Consider the following 20,411-nt stretch of genomic DNA (forward strand, 5'->3'; position numbering starts at 1 on the left):
TATTCTCTCTTTTCTATTAATCTGGCTAGTGGTCTATTTTGTTGATCTTTTCAAAAAACCAGCTCCTGGATTTATTGATTTTTTGAAGGGTTTTTTGTGCCTCTATCTCCTTCAGTTCTGCTTTGATCTTAGCTATTTCTTGTCTTCTGCTAGACTTTTGAGTGTTTTTGATCTTACTCCTCTAGCTCTTTCAGTTTTGACGATAGGGTGTCAATTTTCAATCTCTCCCTGCTTCTCATATTGGTACTTATGCTGTGTATTTTCCTGTAGAGACTGCTTTAAATGTGTCCCACAGATTCTGGTGTGTTGTCTTCATTCTCGTTGTTTTCAAAGAATATCTTTATTTCTGTCTTCATTTCTTTGTTTATCCAGTCAACATTCAAGAGCAAGTTGTTCAGTTTCCATGAAGCTGTGCGGTTCTGGGTTAGTTTTTGAATTCTTAGTTCTAACTTGATTGCACTGTGGTCTGAGAGACTGTTTGTTATGATTTCCATTCTTTTGCACTTGCTGAGGAGTGATTTACTCCTAATTATGTAGTCAATTTTAGAGTAGGTGTGATGTGGTGCTGAGAAGAATGTATATTCTGTGGATTTGGGGTGGAGGGCACTGTAAATGTGTATTAGGTTTGCTTGGTCGAGGTCTGAGTTCAAGTCCTGGATATCCTTGTTAATTTTCTGTCTGGTTGATCTGTCTAATATTGATAATGGGGTGTTAAAGCCTCCCACTATAATTATGTGGGAGTCTAAGTCTCTTTGTAAGTCATGAAGTACTTGCCTTATATATCTGGGTGCTCCTGTATTGGGTGTGTATATATTTAGGATTGTTAGCTCTTCTTGTTGCATTGATCCTTTTACCATTATGTAATGTCCTTCTTTGTCTCTTTTGATCTTTGTTGCGTTAAAGTCTAATTTATCAGAGATGAGAATTGCAACTCCTGCTTTTTTTTGCTCTCCATTTGCTTGGTAAATCTTCCTCCATCCCTTTATTTTGAGCCTTTGTGGATCCTTGCATGTGAGATGGGTTTCCTGGATACAGCACACCGATGAGTTTTGGCTTTTTACCCAATTTCCCAGTCTGTGTCTTTTGATTGGGCATTTAGTCCATTTACGTTTAGGGTTAATATTGTTATGTGTGAATTTGATACTGCGAGTTTGGTGCTAACTGGCTCTTTTGCCCATTAGTTGATGCAGATTCTTCATTGTTTTGATTCTCTTTACCATTGGGCATGTTTTCGGAATGGCTGGTACTGGTTGTTACTTTATATGTGTAGAGCCTTTTTCAGGAGCTCTTGTAAAGCTGGCCTGGTGGTGACAAAATCTCTGAGTACTTGCATGTTCACAAAGGATTTTATTTTTCCTTCACTTATGAAGCTTTGTTTGGCTGTATAGGAGATTCTGGGTTGAAAATTCTTTTCTTTAAGGATGTTGAATATTGGTCCCCACTCTCTTCTGGCTTGTAGGGTTTCTGCTGAGAGATCTGCTGTGAGTCTGATGGGCTTCCCTTTGTGGGTAACCCGAGCTTTCTGTCTGGCTGCCCTTAGTATTTTCTCCTTCATTTCAACCCTAGTGACTCTGACGATTATGTGCCTTGGGGTTGCTCTTCTTGAGGAATATCTTTGTGGTGTTCTCTGTATTTCCTGGACTTGAATATTTGCCTGCATTGCTAGGTTGGGGAAGTTTTCCTGGATAATATCCTGAAGAATATTTTCCAGCTTGAATTCATTCTCTTCGTCACATTCAGGCACACCTATCAAACGTAGATTATGTTTTTTCACATAGTCCCACATTTCTTGGAGACTTTGTTCATACCTTTTTACCCTTTTTTCTCTATTCTTGTCTTCCTGTTTTATTTCATTGAGTTGATCTTCAACCTCTGATATCCTTTCTTCTGCTTGGTCAATTCGGCTGTTGATACTTGTGCATGCTTCGCGAAGTTCTTGTGTTATGTTTTTCAGCTCCATCAATTCACTTACATTCCTTTCTATTTTGTCCATTCTTGTTAACATTTCGTCAAATCTTGTTCAGGGTTCTTAGTTTCTTTGCATTGGGTTAGAACATGTTATTTTAGTTCACAGAAGTTTCTTACTACCCACCTTCTGAAGTTTGATTCTATCATTTTGTCACACTCGTTCTCCATCCAACCTTGTTCCCTTGCTAGTCAGGAGCTGTGATCCTTTTTAGGAAGAGAGGTGTTCTGGCTTCGGGTGTTTTCATCCTTTTTTCGCTGGTTTCTTCCCATCTTTATAGATTTATCCACCTGTCATCTTTGTAGTTGGTGGCTTTCAGATTGGGTCTCTGAGTGGATGTTCTGTTTGTCGATGATGAGTTTATTTCTGTTTCTTGGTTTTCCTTCTGACACTCAGGCCCCTCTTCTGTAGGTCTGCTGAGGTCCTCTCCAGGCCCTGCTTGCCTGGGGTTAAACTGCAGCTGTCTCTGCACTTTCACTGGGAGCTGCAATCATGAGCCGTTCCTAAACGGCCATCTTTGATCCCAGATCGTCTACAGATTTTTAAATGATTACTATTCTAACTGGTGTGAGATGGTATCTCTGTGTGGTTTTGATTTGCATTTTTGTAATGACCAGTGATGATGAGCATTTTTTCATGTTTGTTGGCCTAATGTCTTCTTTTGGAAAGTGACTGTTCATGTACTTCGCCTGCTTTTGAATGGGCTTGTTTGGTTTTTTCTTGTAAATCTGTTTTAGTTCTTTGTAGATTCTAGATATTAGCCCTTTGTCAGATGGGTAGGTTGCAAACATTTTTTCCATCCTGTTGCATCATATTTATAAGAGATTTGATTTGTAGTTTTTGTTACTTGCAATGTCTTTTTTGTTTTGGTTTTGTAGTAGTACTGGCCATGTAAAATGAGTTAGCAAGTATTGTTTCTTTGTCTTTTGAGATATTGCCGAGAATTGTAGTTTTTTTTACCTAAATCTTGATATAATTCACCGGTGACTCATCTGGGCTTGGTGCCTTCTTCTTTAGAAGATTATTATGGCCTTGAATTTTCTTTTTACTAGATATCTACTTACTCAGATTATGTATTTGTATGTCAGTTTTGGCAAATTGCCATTCAAAGAGTTGGTTCGTTCCTTCTACAATTTTCTGTTACATTCTTTTATTACCCTTTTAATATTCATGACATCAGTAGCTACTGTTCTCCTTTCATTTCCGATGTGAGTTACTGGTGTCTTCTTTCTTTCTCTGTTGGCCTGAATGGTAGGGGCTTGTTGATGTATGTAACTTTCACAGAACTAATTTGGTTTTCTTGACTTGTTTTCTGCTTAATTCCTGTTTTCAGTTTGATTGCATTCTGTTATAGTTTTTATTATTTAAACTTTTTATTTTTAAATTTAATTTGATTTTTTTCTCATTTGTTGAGGTGTATGCTTTAAGTGGATGATTTTCAGTATATCTCCCATCTTTTTTTTTGAGATGGAGTCTCACTCTTGCCCCGGCTGTAGCACAGTGGCATGATCTCAGTTCACTGCAACCGCCACCTCCCACGCTCAAGCCATCCTCTTGCCTCAGCGGATTATGGACACCTGCCACCATACTTGGCTAATTTTTGCATTTTTGGTAGAGACAAGGTTTCGCCATGTTGGTCAGGCTGGTCTCAAACTCCTGACCTCAAGTGATTTGCCCATCCTGGTGTCCCAAAATGCTGGGATTATAGGCATAGGCCAATATCCTATGTTTTGATACATGCATTCAGTTCTGTAAATTTCCCTGTAACCACTGCTTTTATCCCATCCCATAAACTTTTATAAGTCACGTTTCTATTTTCATTTAATTCAAAATGTTTTTTATTTTCTTGAGAAGTCTTTTTACTTGTGCTGTCATAGGAGTGTGCTAATCTTCATCTATTTTGAAGTTTAACCAGTCGTTTTATTTTTATTGACTTCTAGTTTAAATATGTTGATTTCTAGATTAAAGCTGCACTGCACACATTGTAAGATTTCTTATTCTTTGAGTTTTTTTAAGATATGTTTTATGTTGCAGAATGTGTTGTTACCTTGTGAATGCTTGATTTGAATTTAAGAAGAATATGTATTCTCCTGCTGCTGCAGGCTCCACTTCCAAACCAAATGTAGGTTGAAAATGCAATGTTTGTGAGATGAAAACCCAGGATACAGAGAGCTAACTCTTTATATACCCTGGTTACCCAGGGAATTTGTGAGTCTTGAGTATGTGTGGATTTCGGTATCTTCTGGGATTCTGGAACCAATCCCCTGTGAATATCAAGGGATGACTCTATTCACTTGATGATGGTGTTGTTGATTTCCACTCTTTGCGTATTTTTATTGCTTGCTTGCTGATTATTCCACTTTTAATAAATAGATACCAAATTCTGCTACTCAGTTATTGATTTCATCCATTTTTCCTTGGTGTTCCACCAATTTTTGCCTTATATATCTATTGTTAGGTGCACAAATGTTAAGGATTATTATTTCTTTTTTGAGAGTGGACCTGTTTGTTACTGTGTAATGCTACTGTTTATCCCAGAAGACTTTGCTTTACTTGAAGTCTTCTGTGTTTCATTTTTTAAATCATTATTACAGTTAGCATATTTTATCTTTTCATATCATTCGCTTTTGATATACTTTTTAAAATGGTGTAAGTGGGTTTATTATAGACAGGTCTTATTTCTTGATTCTTTCCAATGTTAATTTTTTAAATTATTCAGAAGAATACACTCTAAAATAACAATTAGAATAGTATAGTAAATACATAAATCAGTAACACGATCATTTATTATCATTACCAAGTATATTATACTGTTATGCACTTCTACAAAACTGGCAGTGCAGTGAGTTTATTTACATCGACCTCACCACAAACACGAATAATCCATGGCACTAATGGATCCATGGCTGTGATGCCGCTAGGATTAAGAATTTTTCAGGTGCATTATAACCTTATGGGACCACTGTCATATATGCAATCTGTCGTTTACTGAAAAAGTTGTTAGATGGAATGTTACCTTAATCGGATTAATATCTGCTGATTTTGTTTGTTGCTATATTTCCGTTTCTGTTTTGTCTCTGACTCATTTCTACCTTTTGTGGTTTTAATTGTTATGTATGAGTCCATTTTGCTCCTGTTATACTGTCACTCTCGCCACCCCTGCCACCCGGCCAAAGGAGTTTCACTCTTATTGTACTAGTGGAGTACAATGGCTAGATCTCAGCTCATGCAACCTCTGTCTCTCAGTTTAAGGCGGTTCTGTTGCCTCAGCATTCCAAGTAGCTGAGATAAAGGTGTGTACCACTATGTCGGCTAATTTTTGCATTTTTAGTAGTGACGGAGTTTCACCATATTGGTCAGGCTGGCCTCAAACTCCTCACCTCAGATGATCTACCTATCCCGGCCTCCCCAAGTGCAGAGATTACAAGCATGAGCCACCACACCCGGCCTGTCGCTTATTCTTAATTGTGCACTAATACAAGTCCACTATAAAATTAGCACTATTCTCCTTTACTCTTTTACTCATAGTGAAAGAACTTCAGAAAAATAAAATAATCCTACATCTATTTCACTTTCCTTGCATGATTGTTCTTACTCATCTCACTTACATTGTTTTAAGTGAACCATTGTTTGTTAGATGAACTAAGAATTTTTCTGTGTTTACATTACCTCCACTTCTTTTTTATTGCTCTTCTTTTCTTTATGCTTGACTTTCTGATTATTTTCACTTTCTTCTCTTTAAGAATTTGTTTTAACATTCATTGAAAAGTGGGTATATTGACATCAACTCCTTTTTTATTTTTCTAAGAAGTTCCTTTTGTGTTCTTCATTTTGGAAAGACTCCTTTTTTATTTTTCTAAGAAGTTCCTTTTGTGTTCTTCATTTTGGAAAGACAGTTTATCAAGCTATAAAATCTCTGATTGGTAGAGACTTTTTGTCTTATTTCTATTTCTCTTGTATATACTAGAGAAATTTCACTCCCTTCTTGCTTTCATGGTGTTCGAGGAGAAGCCATAGGTAATACTTACCTTTGCTGTCTAATGTTTTTTTCCTGCTAGCTTCCTTCAGTATTTTTCTTGATCTTGATTTCATATAGTCTGAAAATGATATGCATATGTACAAATGTGTGGGCATTTATTCTGCTCAGTGTTTTGTGAGCTTCCACAGTTGGTGGTTTGGTGTCTGCGATTAATTTGTAGATAGTCTCATTTTTGTTTTAGATATTTCAGTTGTTTTGTTTTCTGTAATTTCCATTATAGGTAATTTACACTTTATTTCATTTTCTCACCATTTTGGTGGGTTTTTTTACTTTCCATTTCTTTTGTTTATTTGTTTTTCAATTTATGAAGTTTCTGCTGAACTTCAAGCCGATTCTTTCCCCAGTATTGTCTAGTTTACCAGGAAGTCTTCAAAGATATTCTTCTTTTCTGTTACATTGTTTTGAATCTCTAGCTTCTCTGTTTGGTTCTCAGGACTTCCCTCTCTTTCCTTTACCTGTTTCTGCTGTATGCTTTATCAGTTAAATCTCTTAGCATCTTAATTATAATTATCTAAAATTCCTAGCCTAATACTCACAACATGCATGTCATAATTGAATCTGATTCTGATGTTTGGTCTATCTCCTCCTGTGATTTTTGCCTTTTTGGTCTTTTTTTTTTTTCAGGATGCTGTACCTAGTTACTAGATGTATATTTGTAAATATACACACACAACACTTATTAATGTTGTGGTAAGGTGTGAGGAGGAGGAGGAGCATTGCATTTGGTTTCAGCCTTTAGTGAGTCTGTGCCTCTGAACTGTCAATGTAGAAAGTGTTTCTTAGGTATTTTTCCCATGTTGGTGCAGGAAAGGATGGCAAGGTTGGGAGATTTTTTTCCCGCCTCAGTATTCACTGTGAGACACTAGAGGATAAACTTGGAAATCTATTTGTGTGCCCTGGATAACTGGGTCCCTCTGGTGTTTTTATCTCTCAGGTGTGTCCATGCTGAGCTCCTGTAATTTGTTACTCACAGTTCAGATTTCCCTGTGACAGAAATGGTTCCTTCTGAGGATAGTGCTCGGGGGTGTTTGCTTTAGCCAGTCCTTATTTTTTGCATTGCTCTGTCATTTTCCTCCATTTGGGGCTGTTGGCCTGTGCTGTGCTGTCACTTCTCTCATGAATCTAAGAAAAGCTGTGGATCTTTCAGCTTGTTTGGATTTTTACTTTTGCTAGGATGGAGTGACGACATCCAGCTTCCTAAATGCCAAATTGCCAACCAGAAATGTTTGTTTTTTGAATGGACAATATTGTATTTCTTCTTTACATGTTCATTATGTTTTGTTTGACATTTCAAATATTTTCAGATGGCAGTTCTAGAAGACAGTTTCTTCCCTCTCCCCAGAGTTTGATTTTGTTTTCTTATTGTAGTCCATGTTTGATCTTTAAATTACTATTTAAAATATGTTTCCAGGGTCTGTATTTGCCAGGCAGGGTTTCAGAGCACCAGCATGGGGAAGTGGTTGACTCAACAGTTGATAAAACAAATTTACCAAAAACAATATAAGCTTGAAAAAGAAAAGTTTATTAGAAAGGAAAAATGTGCAAAGTGATGCAGCTGGGTACCTCAGAAAAAGACTGGATGCACCATGGCGGATTTTCCTTAGGAGCATTTATGGACCTTAAAGTGGGAGCTTAGGGTTGTAAAATTAGTTTCAGCATGGCATTTCAGAGATTTGTGGAAATTTTAGTTACTTATAAAAGTTGAAAGAGGCATGGAACCAGATGCTGTCTTTAGATACTAAGGATACTTAGTTGAATTCCCAGATGAGGTTTTTTGCCTCCAGATGGCCTCTTTTGATAGTCATGGGGTGGTCTTTGCTCCCTTCTGAATTTCTCAGATAAAGAGTTCTTGCCTGTTCTGTGGTCACCAGGTGATTTTCACGCTCCTCAGTATTCTTTTTCATGTATGTTTTGTATTCCTTTAGCCTGTGTTCAGCTAACACTAGATACAGATTTCTTTGTATACCAGGAGCCAAATGTAAGAAGTGAGAGAGAAAAGGATAAAAATGAACAGTAACTCCTGAAAAATGTTCACTCTTTGTAAATTGCCTGTTTGGTGTGAAACATCTCCAATATATAGGTAGTTTGAATATCTGTGTTTTCCTCCTTATCCTGAGTAATCAGATAGAAGAGAAATCAGGTGAAGGTGAAATATTACAGCCTTTGTCTTAGGTTTTTATTGAGCAAGCGTGAATCTTTTTCTGGATATGAGTATTGTGTCCCAGTAGACATTGGCACTTTTGAATGTCCTAATTTCCCAAAGAGTCTGTCTCCTGTCAAGCTCCACTCTTGGTGCTATGTTATATGACTACTTTAAATCCATGATGTTTTGGACAGTTTTTGCTTGCTTAAAAATATGTTGAAAATTCCTTTAAATTCAATAATCTTTAATAAGTAGTCTCCCAAATTTACCAAATAAATATAAAAATATTTTCTTTTTTCACCTACTTATAATGTTACTGCTTTTTTAAAGTTTGAAATTTATTAAAAATTAAAATGTCTCAAGATGTTAGAATATGTAGTTTATATTAGGTCTTATAATCACACATCAATTTTTGTGGCCACTGAAGAAATGATGTAGGAAATAAGTATCCTATTTATTTTTATTTATTTATTTAATATTTCCTTTAAGTTCTGGGATATATGTGCAGATCATACAGGTTTGTTACATAGGTATACATGTGCCATGGTGATGGTTTGCTGAATCCATTGCCCCATCATCTACATGAGGTATTTCTTCTAATGCTATCCCTCCCCAATCTCCCCAACCCCTAGTCTCACCCTGTGATGTTCCCTTCCCTGTGTCCATCTGTACTCATTGTTCAACACACACTTTTGAGTGAGAACATGTGGTGTTTCGTTTTCTGTTCTTGCATCAGTTAGCTGAGAATGATGGTTTCCAGTTTCATACATGTCCCTGCAAAGGACATGAAGTCATCCTTTTTTATGGCTGCATAGTATTCCACAATGTATATGTGCAACATTTTCCTTGTCCAGTCTATACTTGATGGACATTTGGGTTGGTTCCAAGTCTTTGATATTGGGAACAGTGCCACAATAAATGTACATGTGTGTGTGTCTTTATAATAGAATGATTTATAATCTTTTGGGTATGTACCCAGTAATGGTATTGCTGGATCAAATGGTATTTCTATTTCTAGATCTTTGAGGAATCGTCACACTGTCTTCCACAATGGTTGAACTAATTTACACTCCCACCAACAGTGTAAAAGTGTTCCTATTTCTCCACATCCTCTCCAGCATCTGTTGTCTCCTTATTTTTTAATGATTATCATTCTAATTGGCATGTGGTTTTTATTTGCATTTCTCTAATGACCAGTGATGATGAGCTTTTTTTCATTTGTTTGTTGGCTGCATAAATGTCTTCTTTTGAAAAATGTCTGTTCATATTCCTGGCCCACTTTTTGATGGGGTTTTTTCTTGTAAATTTGTTTAAGCTCTTTGTAGATTCTGGGTATTAGCCATTTGTCTTATGGGTAGAATGCAAATATTTTTTCCCATTCTGTTGGTTGCTAGTTCACTCTATTGATAGTTTCTTCTGCTGTGCAGAAGCTCTTAAATTTAATTAGATTCCGTCTGTCTATTTTGGCTTTTGTTGCTAATTGCTTTTGGTGTTTTAGTCATGAAGGCCTTGCCCATGCCTATGCCCTGAATGGTATTGCCTAGGTTTTCCTGTAGAGTTTTTATGGTGTTAGGTCTTATGTTTAAATTTTTAATCCACCTAGAGTTAGTTTTTTGTGTAAGGTATAAGGAAGGGATCCAGTTTCAACTTTCTGCGTATGGCTATCCAGTTTTACCAACAAAATTTGTTAAATAGGAAATCTTTTCTCCTTGCTTATTTTTTTCAGGTTTGTCAAAGGTCGGATAGTTGTAGTTGTGGGGCATTCTTTCTCAGGCCTCTGTTCTGTTCCTTTGGTCTGTATCTCTGTTTTGGTAGCAGTAACCTACTGTGTTTTGATTGCAGTAGCCTAGTCATATAGTTTGAAGTCAGGTAGAATGATGCCACCAGCTTTGTTTTTTTGTTTGTTTGTTTGTTTCATTTTGCATGGAATTGTCTTGGGTTAGTGAGCTCTTTTTTTGCTTCCATATGAAGTTTAAGGTGTTTTTATCCAATTCTGTGAAGAAAGTCATTGGTAGCTTGATGGCAATAACATTGAATCTGTAAATTATGTTCGGCAGTATGGCCATTTTCACAATATTGATTTTTTCCTAACCATCAGCATGGAATGTTCTTCCTTATGTTTATGTCCTATGTCATTTTCTTGAGCAGTGATTTGTAGATCTCCTTGAAGAGGTCCTCCACATCACTTGTTAGTTATAGTCCTAGGTATTTTATTCCCTTTGTGGCAACTGTGTAGGTAAGTTTCTCATGATTTGGCTCTCTGTTTGTCTAATATTGGTGTATAGGAATACTTGTGATTTTCACACCTTGATTTTGTATCCTGAGACTTAGCTGAAGTTGCTTATATCAGTTTAAGGAGATTTTGGACTGAGATGTTGGGGTTTCCTAAATATGCAATCATGTCATCTGCAAACAGGAACAATTTGACTTCCTCTCCTCCTATTCAAATACAGTTTATTTCTTTCTCTTGCTTGAGGGCCCTAGCAAAAACTTCCAATACTATGTTGAATAGGAGTGGTGAGAGAGGGCATCCTTGTCTTGTGCCAGTTTTTAAAGGGAATGTTTCTGTTTTTTTTCCCATTCAGTATGATATTGGCTGTGGGTTTGTCATAAATGGCTCTTGAGATATGACCCATTGATACTTAGTTTATTGAGAGTTTTTAGCATAAAGGACTGTTAAGGCCTTCTCTGCATCTATTGAGATGATAATGTGGTTTTTGTCTTTGGTTCTGTTTATGTGATGTACTACGTTTATAGATTTGCCGATGTTGAACCAGACTTGCATTCCCGGGATGAAGCCGACTTGATTGTGGTGGGTAAGCTCTTTGATGTGCTGTTGGATTCAGTTTGCCAGTATTTTATTGAAGATTTTTGCATCAATGCCTATCATGGATATTGGCCTGAAATTTTTATTTTATTAGTTGTATCTGTGCCAGGTTTTGGTATCAGGATGATGTTGGTCTCATAAAATGAGTTAGGGAAGATTCCCTCCTTTTGTATTGTTTGGAATAGTTTCAGAAGGAATGGTACCAGCTCTTACTTGTACCTCTGGTAGAATTCAACTGTGAACCCGTCTGGTCCTGGACTTTTTGTGGTTTGTAGGCTATTAATTGCTACCTCAGCCTCAGACCTTGTTATTATTATTATTATTATTATTATTCAGGAATTCAGCTTCTTCCTGGATTAGTCTTGGGAGGAATTTATCCCTTTCTTTTAGATGTACTGGCTTATTTGCACAGAGGTGTTTGTAGTAATCTCTGATAATAGTTTGTATTTCTGTGGGTTCATTGGTGATATCCCCTTTATTACTTTTTATGTATCTATTCAATTCTTCTCTCTTTTCTTTTTTATTAGTCTGGCTAGCTGTCTTTCTATTTTGCTGATCTTTTAAAAAAAACCAACACCTGGATTTATTGACTTTTTTGAAGGGTTTTTTGTGTCTCTGTCTCCTTCAGTTCTGCTTTGATCTTAGTTATTTCCTGCCTTCTGCTAGCTTTTGAATGTGTTTGATCTTGCTGCTTTAGTTCTTTAATTGGACATTAAGATGTCGATTTTATCTTTCCTTGCTTCTCTGGTGGACATTTAGTGCTATAAAGTTCCCTCGACACATTGCTTTAAGTGTGTCCCAGAGATTCTGGTATGTTGTGTCTTCATTCCTATTCTTTTTGAAGAACATCTTTATTCCCGCCTTCATTTCATTATTTATCCATTAGTCATTCAGGAGCAGGTTATTTAGTTTGCAGTTTTGAAGTTATGCAGTTTTGAGTGAGTTTCTTAATCCTGAGTTCTAATTTGATTGCATTGTGGTCTGAGAGACTGTTTATTATGATTTCCCTGCTTTTGCATTTGCTGAAGACTGTTTTACTTCCAATTATTTGGTCAGTTTTAGAACAGGTGCGATGCAGTGCTGAGAAGAATGTATATTCTGTGGTTTTGGGATCAAGAGCTCTGTAGATGTCTATTAGGTCTGCTTAGTCCATGTCTGAGTTCAAGCCCTAGATTCCTTATTAATTTTCTGTCTCGTTGATCTGTTTAGTATTGACAGTGAGGTGTTAAAGTCTCCAACTATTATTATGTGGAAGTCTCACTCTCTTTGTAGATAGTTAAGAACTTGCTTTATATGTTTAGGATACTTAGCTCTTCTTGTTGCATTGATCCTTTTACCATTATATAATGCCCTTTGTCTCTCTTTATCTTTGTTGGTTTAAAGTCTTTTATCAGACACTAGGATTGCAAGCCCTGTCTTTTTTCCCCTCTCCCTTTGCTTGGTCTTTCTTCATCCCTTTGTTGTAAGCCTGTGTGTCTTTGTATATGATATGGGTTTCCTGAATACCGCATACCAATGGGTCTTGACTTTTTATCCAGTTTGCCAGTCTGTGTCTTTTGATTGGGGCATTTAGCCCATCTGCATTTTAAGGTTAATATTTTTATGTGTTAATTTGATCCTGCCATTTGGATTCTAGCTGTTATTTTTCCTGTTAGTTGCAATTTGTTCATGGGGTTGATGGTCTTTACAGTTTGGTATGTTTTTGCAGTGGCTGGTACTGGTTGTTAACTTTCCATGTTTAGTGCTTCTTTCAGGAGGCCTTGTAGGGCAGGCCTTGTAGCGTGGCAAAATCTCTTGGCAGTTGCTCGTCCTTAAAGGATTTTATTTCTCCTTCTCTTATGAAGCTTAGTTAGGCTGGAAATGAAATCCTGGGTTGAAAATTGTTTTCTTTTAGGATGTTGAGTATTGGCCCCCACTGTCTTCCGGCTTGTAGGGTTTTTGCTGAGACGTCAGCTGTGAGTTTGATGGGCTTCCCTCTGTGGGTAACCCAACCTTTTTCTCTTGGTGCCCTTTCCTTTTTACCTTCATTTCAACCCTGGTGTGTTTGACAATTATATGCCTTGGCATTGCTCCTCTTGAGGAATACCTTTGTCGTGTTCAATGTTTCCTGTATTTGAATATTGACCTGCCTTGCTAGGTTGGGGAAGTTCTCTGAATAATATCCTGAAGAGTGTTTTCCAGCTTGATTTCATTCTCCCCATCACTTTCAGGTACGCCAGTCTAATGTAGATTTTCTTTTCACATAACCCCGTATTTATTGGAGGCTTTGTTCACTTCTCTTTGCTCTTTTTTCTCTAATCTTGACTTCTCGATTTATTTCATTGGTTGATCTTCAGTCTCTGTGGAAACTTGTGTATGCTTCACAAAATTCTTGTGCTATATTTTTCAGCTCCATCAAGTCATTTATGTTCTTCTCTGCTGGTTACTGTAGTTAGCATTTCATCTAACCTTTTTTCAAGGATCTTAGTTTCCTTGCCTTGGGTTAGAAAATGCTCCTTTAGCTCGGAGAAGCTTGTTATTACTCACCTCCTGAATCCTGCTTCTGTGAATTTGTCAAACTCATTTTCCATTCAGTTTTGTTCCCTTGCTGGTGAGGGGTTGTGATTTCTTGGAGGGTAAGAGATGTTCTGGCTTTTGGCAATTTCCGCCTTTTTGTGCTGCCTCCTTCCCATCTTCATGGATTTATCTACCTTTGGTCTTTGAAGTTAGTGACTTCTGGATGGGGTTTCTGAGTGGACACCCCTTCTGTTGATGTTGAAGCTATTTCTTTCTGTTTGTTAGTTTTCCTTCTAACAGGCCGCTCTGCTGCAGGTATGCTGGAGTTTGCTGGAGGTCCACTACAGACCATGCTTGCCTTGGAATTACCTAGGGCTGAATGCAGAACAGCAAAGATTGCTGCCTGCTCCTTCCTCTGGTTACTTCATCCCAAAAGGGCACTTGCCTGATGTCAGCCAGAGCTCTCTTATATGCTGTGACTCCCAGTTAGTATACAAGGGGGCTAGGGAGCCACTTGAGGATGCAGCCTGCCACTTAATAGAGGTCAAGCACTGTTCTGGGGGATTTTCTGCTCTTCTCAGGGGTGTGGAGCAGTGACATATAAGTCTGCTAAAGTGGATCCCACAACTGCCCCTTTTCCTAGGTTCTCTATTTCAGGAAGGTGGGGGCTTTCTAAGTCCCTGACAGGCTGCTGGGGTTTTTTCTTTTTTTATTTTTCAGAGATGCCCTGCCCAGCAAGAAGGAAATCTACTTGACAGTGTGCCTGCAAAGGCCTTGCTGAACTGCTATGCTGGGCTCCACCCAGTTGCTGTGTAAATTTCCAGGAGGCTTGTTTACACCGGCAATTTTGAAACTGCCTATGGGAGCCTCAGCAATGGCTTCTGATTCCCCCAGCCCCCACCTCCATGCTCGAAAGTCCCAGGTTGAGCTCAGACTGCTGTGCTGGCTGCAAGAATTTCAAGTCAGTGAATCTTAGCTCACAGGTCTTCATGGGGGTGGTACCCACTAGGCCAGCTTGTTTGGTTCCCTGGTTTCAGCCCCTTTTTTCAGGGGAATGAGCAGGTCTGTCCCACAGGTGTGCCAGGCACTCAACTAAAATGGCACCCAGTTTTGTGCTGGAAATGCGGAACGCTAGCGTAGTTGGTGCCAAAGAGAATCTTCTGGTCTGCGGAGTGTAGATCTGGGTGAGGCAATGCTGTGCCCTGCTTCAGGTTGCCTACCTCTGGCTGTTTGTAATCAGTCCCACTCAGATGAACCTGGTACCTCAGTTGGAAATTTGGATATCACTCCTATTCTGGTGCACTCTCGCTGGGAACTGCAGACTGGATCTATTGCTATTCGGCCATCTTGGTGGAAGTTGCCCTGTTTTCTCGCTTTTAAAAATTTTTTTAAATGTTTTATGGGTGGATGAGCTCTTGGAGTTGCCAACTCTACCATTTTCTCTGGTGTCACTACAGTCCTACATTTTTGGTTGTGTGTTTTTGAAATGTGTTCTCTCTCTCTCACCCAGGCTGGAGTGCAGAGATGTTTTCTTGATTGCCTGCAACTTCTGCCTCGCAGGTTCACGGTACTCTTGTTTGTGCCTCAGTCTCTCAAGTAGCTGGAATTACAGGCACCTGCCACAGTGCCCTGCTAAGTTTTGTATTTTTAGTGGAGACAGGGTTTCTCTACTAAAAGAGAAACCTGAACACTATGGTCTGCTAGACCATAGTGACTAGGCCGGTTTTGAACCCCTGGCTTCAGGTGATTCTCCTGCCTCAGTCTTCCAAAGTGCTGGGATTATAGGTGTGAGCCACTGTGCCCAGCCACATTTTTGTCTTTAAAATTATAAATATTAAGGCCAGGCAGGGTGGCTCATGCCTGTATGCCAGCAATTTTGGGAGTACAGGTGGGCCAATCACTTGAGGCTAGGAGTTTGAGCATGGCCAAACCCTGTTTTTTGTACAAAAAATATAAAATTAGTTAGAGCTTCTGGCACACATCTATAGTCCCAACTCCTTAGGAAGCTGAGAAATGAGACTTGCTTGGGAAAAAAAAAAAAAAATTTTTTTTTTTTTTTTTGAGATGGAATCTGCTCTGTCACCCAGGCTGAAGTGCAGTGTACAGTTTCAGCTCACTGTGGTTCAAGTCATTGTCCTGTCTCAGCCTCCCAAGCAGTTGGGACTACAGGCGTGTGTGATCCTGCACCTAGCTAATTTTTGTATTTTTAGTAGAGGAAGGTTTTGCCATGTTGGGCAGGCTGGTCTCAAACTCCTGACCTCAAGTAATTTGTCTTCCTTGGGTTTTCAAAGTGCTGGGATTACAGGGGGGAGTTACCCACACCCAGCCAAAAAATTATTACATTATTTGCCATTTTTCTATTCTCATACGTTCAGTCTCTGCGTGTTAAGTTTGAAGTTCATTGTTTGTAAATGGCATATAGTACAATTTTTTTTTTAAACCCATGGCTGTATTTACACCCTACATTGATAATTATTGACCTGTTTGAGATAATGTGACTATTTTTTAAAATTTCATATTGACATATTAGTTGGATGTTTGAATATAGCTATATAATTTTCTTTCTTTTATTTGGTTATTTACAATATGCACACGTAAGCTCTAATGTTATCATTTTGCTACGTCAGTTGAAATGTGGACATCCCCGTATCAATTTACTTGCCTTTTTACTTTCCTCACTTTAAAAATACTTTTATGTTATATCAGATACTTTTAAAAAGATAAACAAACATGGTTTTTAAAACTCATGTTGAAATCTTATTTTGGGTATCCTTATGTCTGCTTTTTCTTATTTTTTTATTCTTTCAGATTCTCTAAGATTCCTTTAATAATTTCTTTGTGAAGAATTCTGATTTTCATTATACTTTTTTTATGATAGGCTGGATACCAACGGATTTCTTTATCTGAGAATATCTTTATTTTTCTTCATTCCTGACCTACATTTTTTACCAAATATAATTTATGTTGAAAAGTCTTTTCTTTCAGCAGTTGATTAATATACTCTTGAGTTTATGATTTGCGGTAAGAAGTTTATATTTGTCCTGGATTTTTGGGGTGGTTTATCCCATTGAGCTTTGCCCAGCTTTTTTTCTTTTCTTTTTTTGAGACAAAGTCTTGTTCTTGTTGCCTAAATTGGAGTGCGGTGGCACAGTCTTGACTTACTGCAACCTTCGTCTCCCAGCTTCCACCAATTCTCCTGCCTCAGGCTGCCAACCAACTGAGATTACAAGCACATGGCCATCATCCCTGGCTCATTTTGTATTTTTAATAGAGGTGGGGTTTCACCATGTTGGCCATCTGATCTAAACTCCTGACCTCAGCTGATCTACCCACCGTGGCCTCTTAAAGTGCCGATATTACAGGTGTGAGCCACCATGCCCAGCCTGCTCAGCCTTTTGAATATGTTTATTTCTGTTCTAAATTTGTGACAGCCATAATTTTATGGATTACTGTTTTTGTCAAGTGCTTTATTTCATATTCATGGATGCTTATGTTATAAATGCTTGATATGTCATTGTTCCATAGATCCTCTTTTTTATATTTAATGTGGTGTTTTTTTTTTGTGCAAATATAAATTCTGTTGATGGTCCTCAAGTTCATTTTAACTGAAGATTCTGCTCTCTTTTTGTTTCTGCTGTGCTACTGAGCTGTTCAGTGAGTTTTGCTGTAGCGTGTTTAAATTTTATATTTCAATTTCTTTCACTTTAGAGTTACATTTTTTTTACTGAAACTTTTATTGTTTTCATTTAAGGACTTTCAAGTGACTATTGAAGGATTTTTGTGATATGGATTCTGCCTGTACTCTTCTAGACTGTGATTCTAAAGAAAATTCCTTTGAAGGAGATTGGTGGTTACCCCTCTGCTTATTTACTGAGTGTTCCACAGATTCCCAGTCTAATGATGCTGTTTCACAGAAAGGTGATGCTTTCCACAGCCAATCTGACTGGTACTTCTTTGTGTGGGGGAAGGTTGTCTTAGCATTATGAGGATGAAAGTACACTCAGAAAAGGACTTTTGATTATGTCATTTATTAAAAGGAATCCACTAGGTTCTTTTTATACTTTAAGTGCTCTACTGTTTTGTGTTTTCAGTGATAAGAATGAGCCTGGTCATGCTGTTCTTTTACGGTGGGAAATGATAATACTGTTGCTGCATTGATCTAGACCTAGATTGCCTAACTAGTTTACATGTCTATTTCTGGTTTTCTAAATTGTCTGTTGGTTCTGTCTCAGGTGACTTCCAGGGCTTGTTTAGTCAACTGATTTTGATAGTGTTCTTTGGTAATACAGTGGCGATAGGATTGTTTGTGCTTTCAAATTGGTATGAACATTACCATTTATGGACAATTATGCAGAAAAAAATGGATCTTTATCTCATACTGTATGTAAAATGGAATTTAAAATGAATCACAGGTGTAAATTTAAAATTCAAAAGCATGTAACTTTTAGGAGAAATATATGTGACCTTGTCTATGTTTAGATATAACACTGTATACCATCATTGTGAAAAAATACTTATATTTGTTAATTAGCATTAAAATATTTTGCTCTCCGGAACATACTGTTCAGAAATTGAAAAGATGAGCTATAGCTGGGAGAAAATATTTAGAATTCACATATTGAATAAAGAGTTTTAGACAATATTACAAATAACTTGTAAAAACCAACAGTAGTAATAATAAGAAAATATTTAAAATGGTGAAAATAGATGAAGAGAAACACATGGAAGAAGATACTCATTGCACATAAACACGAAAAGATTTTACTAGGGAAACTCACATTAAAATAAAAAATAAGTTAGTACTATTAACTGTACATCTATTAAAGTGTAGGCTGACCACACAGTGGCTTACGCCTGTAATCCTAGCACTTTTGGAGGCCAAGTTGGATGGATCACAAGGTCAAGAGATTGACCATCCTAGCCAACATGATGAAACTCCATCTCTACTAAAAAAAATGCGAAAATCAACAGGCACGCCTGTAGTCCCAGCTACTCCATAGGCTGAGGCAGGAGTATCACTTGAACCTGGGAGGCGAAGGTTGCAGTGGACCAAGATGGCATCACTGCACTTCAGTCTAGTAACAGAGCCAACTCCAACCCCCCCAAAAATAGTCTAAAATTTTAAGAGCCTAACAATATATCTGGCAAGTTACGTAGTATCATAAATGGATAATCCATTTCTTTTGGTAATGCTAATTGGAACAGCCATTTTGAAAGAAAGTTAGTTTCTTATAACACTAAATACAGACTTTACATATTCATGTCCTTCTACACATTTTCCGAACTGACTTGAAAATCTATTTTCTTAAAAAAAATCTAAATCTTAGTGCCTATTTTTAACTGCTGCATACTAGAAACTACCAAGATATGTTTCACCAGGTGAGCTTGTAAAATTGTGCTAATACCTAACACGTACTATTTAATATTATTAAACATTTCACAGGAATGAACTGCATTCACCTACTAACAAATGTTAAATACACAGTGATAAATAAAAGAAGCCACTACAAGAGACTCCATATTTGGTAAATCTATTTATATGGCATTTTGTAAAACTAAAAACTGTAGGTTGAGTAATGAGATTAGATGTTTTTAGAGAGTTGAGAAGAGTGTTCATTATTAGATGAAGCCCCCAAACTATGTTAGAATCATCAGATCATTTTGCATACTGCTGTATTGTTAGATATATGACAGTATCTTGGATACACTAGCTTACTTATTTAATACAACAGGCATTTAACTTTAGAGCCTGAAGAATGAAGGTTAAATGTATTAAAAAAAAAACCAAAAAACCCAAAACACTGTGAGAAATTCCAGAATGGAACATATACTGTATCTAAATAAATTTTGTTACAAATATATCACATGATCTCTTTGAAGAGGGTGATAGGAGAAATCTACTGATCTTTGGAAATGAAATTACATTTAAAGAAAATAAGAAAATCTTTTGTCTAAGAATTGTGCTGTTAGTGGGGAAGTTGATTGTTATGGGCATAAAATTTAGAATTTAATAATTGTAACATACAGGGATTCTACAAATAAGAAATAGAAAGTAATAGAAAAATAGAAGAGGAGAAAAATGAGAAAATGAAATAGGAAAATGATAAATTCTGCAATTAAGAAAATGAGTGGTACTGGGAGCAGTTTTATTCCATGTTGTGGTAGGAGTCTACAAATAGACCATTGGGGGATGCTAGAATGAACTATGGGAAATGGATTGATAATATCAATCCAGTGATAATATAATAATATCATTGGTGATATCAGTATGAACTCATGTTTGGATTAAGGTATTTTTATATAGATAGCTTATATGTAAATATATTTATAGATATGTATCTATATATAAATTAACTATCATATGCATACATATATATATTCTTACTCTCTCAGCCAAGATGAACTGAAGCAGTGATGCCACAGTATTAGCAAGCACACCTACTGCCCAGAATTTCGTCACTAACACTGTTCTCTAGTAAAAGGAAATAATGCTCCTTGGAGAAATATCTGATTCTCAGATTAGTGCACAAGATGAGTCTTAAGTGCTGTTACCTCGGTGGGGGGCACAGTGTCATTTGGATGAAGATGTTTTTTAAATGTATATGGTTAATCTTTATTTTAGTATTTTCAGTGGATAAATTTGTGTGGCTTAAAATACAGCTCCCAAACTACTTTGCTAAGGAGAACACTTTCACATAGTAATTTCCCTAAAAATTTTCAGAATTTCAGAATTAGGGTGTTGAGTATATAAGAATGTATTTTATTTTATTTTGTTTTGTTTTAAAGGCTAAGTTAAATAAGCCAGATAGAAAAGGACAAATACTGTGATCTACCTGTATGAGGTATCTAGAATAGACAAATTTAACAATCTGAAGTAAAGCTTACCGGGGCTGAAGTCAATAGAGAATGTGGAGTTAATAAAGTAACATTTTCTTTATCG

General features: G+C 37.1%; 1 protein-coding gene across 11 annotated transcripts in view; it reads left to right on the plus strand.

Annotated features, from left to right (window-relative positions):
- Positions 1–20,411, plus strand: part of LOC108297774 (histone demethylase UTY) — a 221,504-nt gene that overhangs the window by 108,354 nt on the left and 92,739 nt on the right. Inside the window, exon 1 of one of the 11 annotated variants that reach the window (XM_017520489.2) lies at positions 16,704–17,389. The exons of the other annotated variants lie outside the window; for them this stretch is intronic. Within the exon in view, the coding sequence (XP_017375978.1) occupies positions 17,369–17,389 (21 nt within the window). The 5' untranslated portion in view covers positions 16,704–17,368. Of the gene's footprint in view, positions 1–16,703; positions 17,390–20,411 lie in introns of those variants that run through there. 11 annotated transcript variants of the gene reach the window in all.

This window comes from Cebus imitator, unplaced genomic scaffold (assembly GCF_001604975.1).
Source record: "Cebus imitator isolate Cc_AM_T3 unplaced genomic scaffold, Cebus_imitator-1.0 Scaffold842, whole genome shotgun sequence".
Lineage (NCBI taxonomy): Eukaryota > Metazoa > Chordata > Mammalia > Primates > Cebidae > Cebus > Cebus imitator.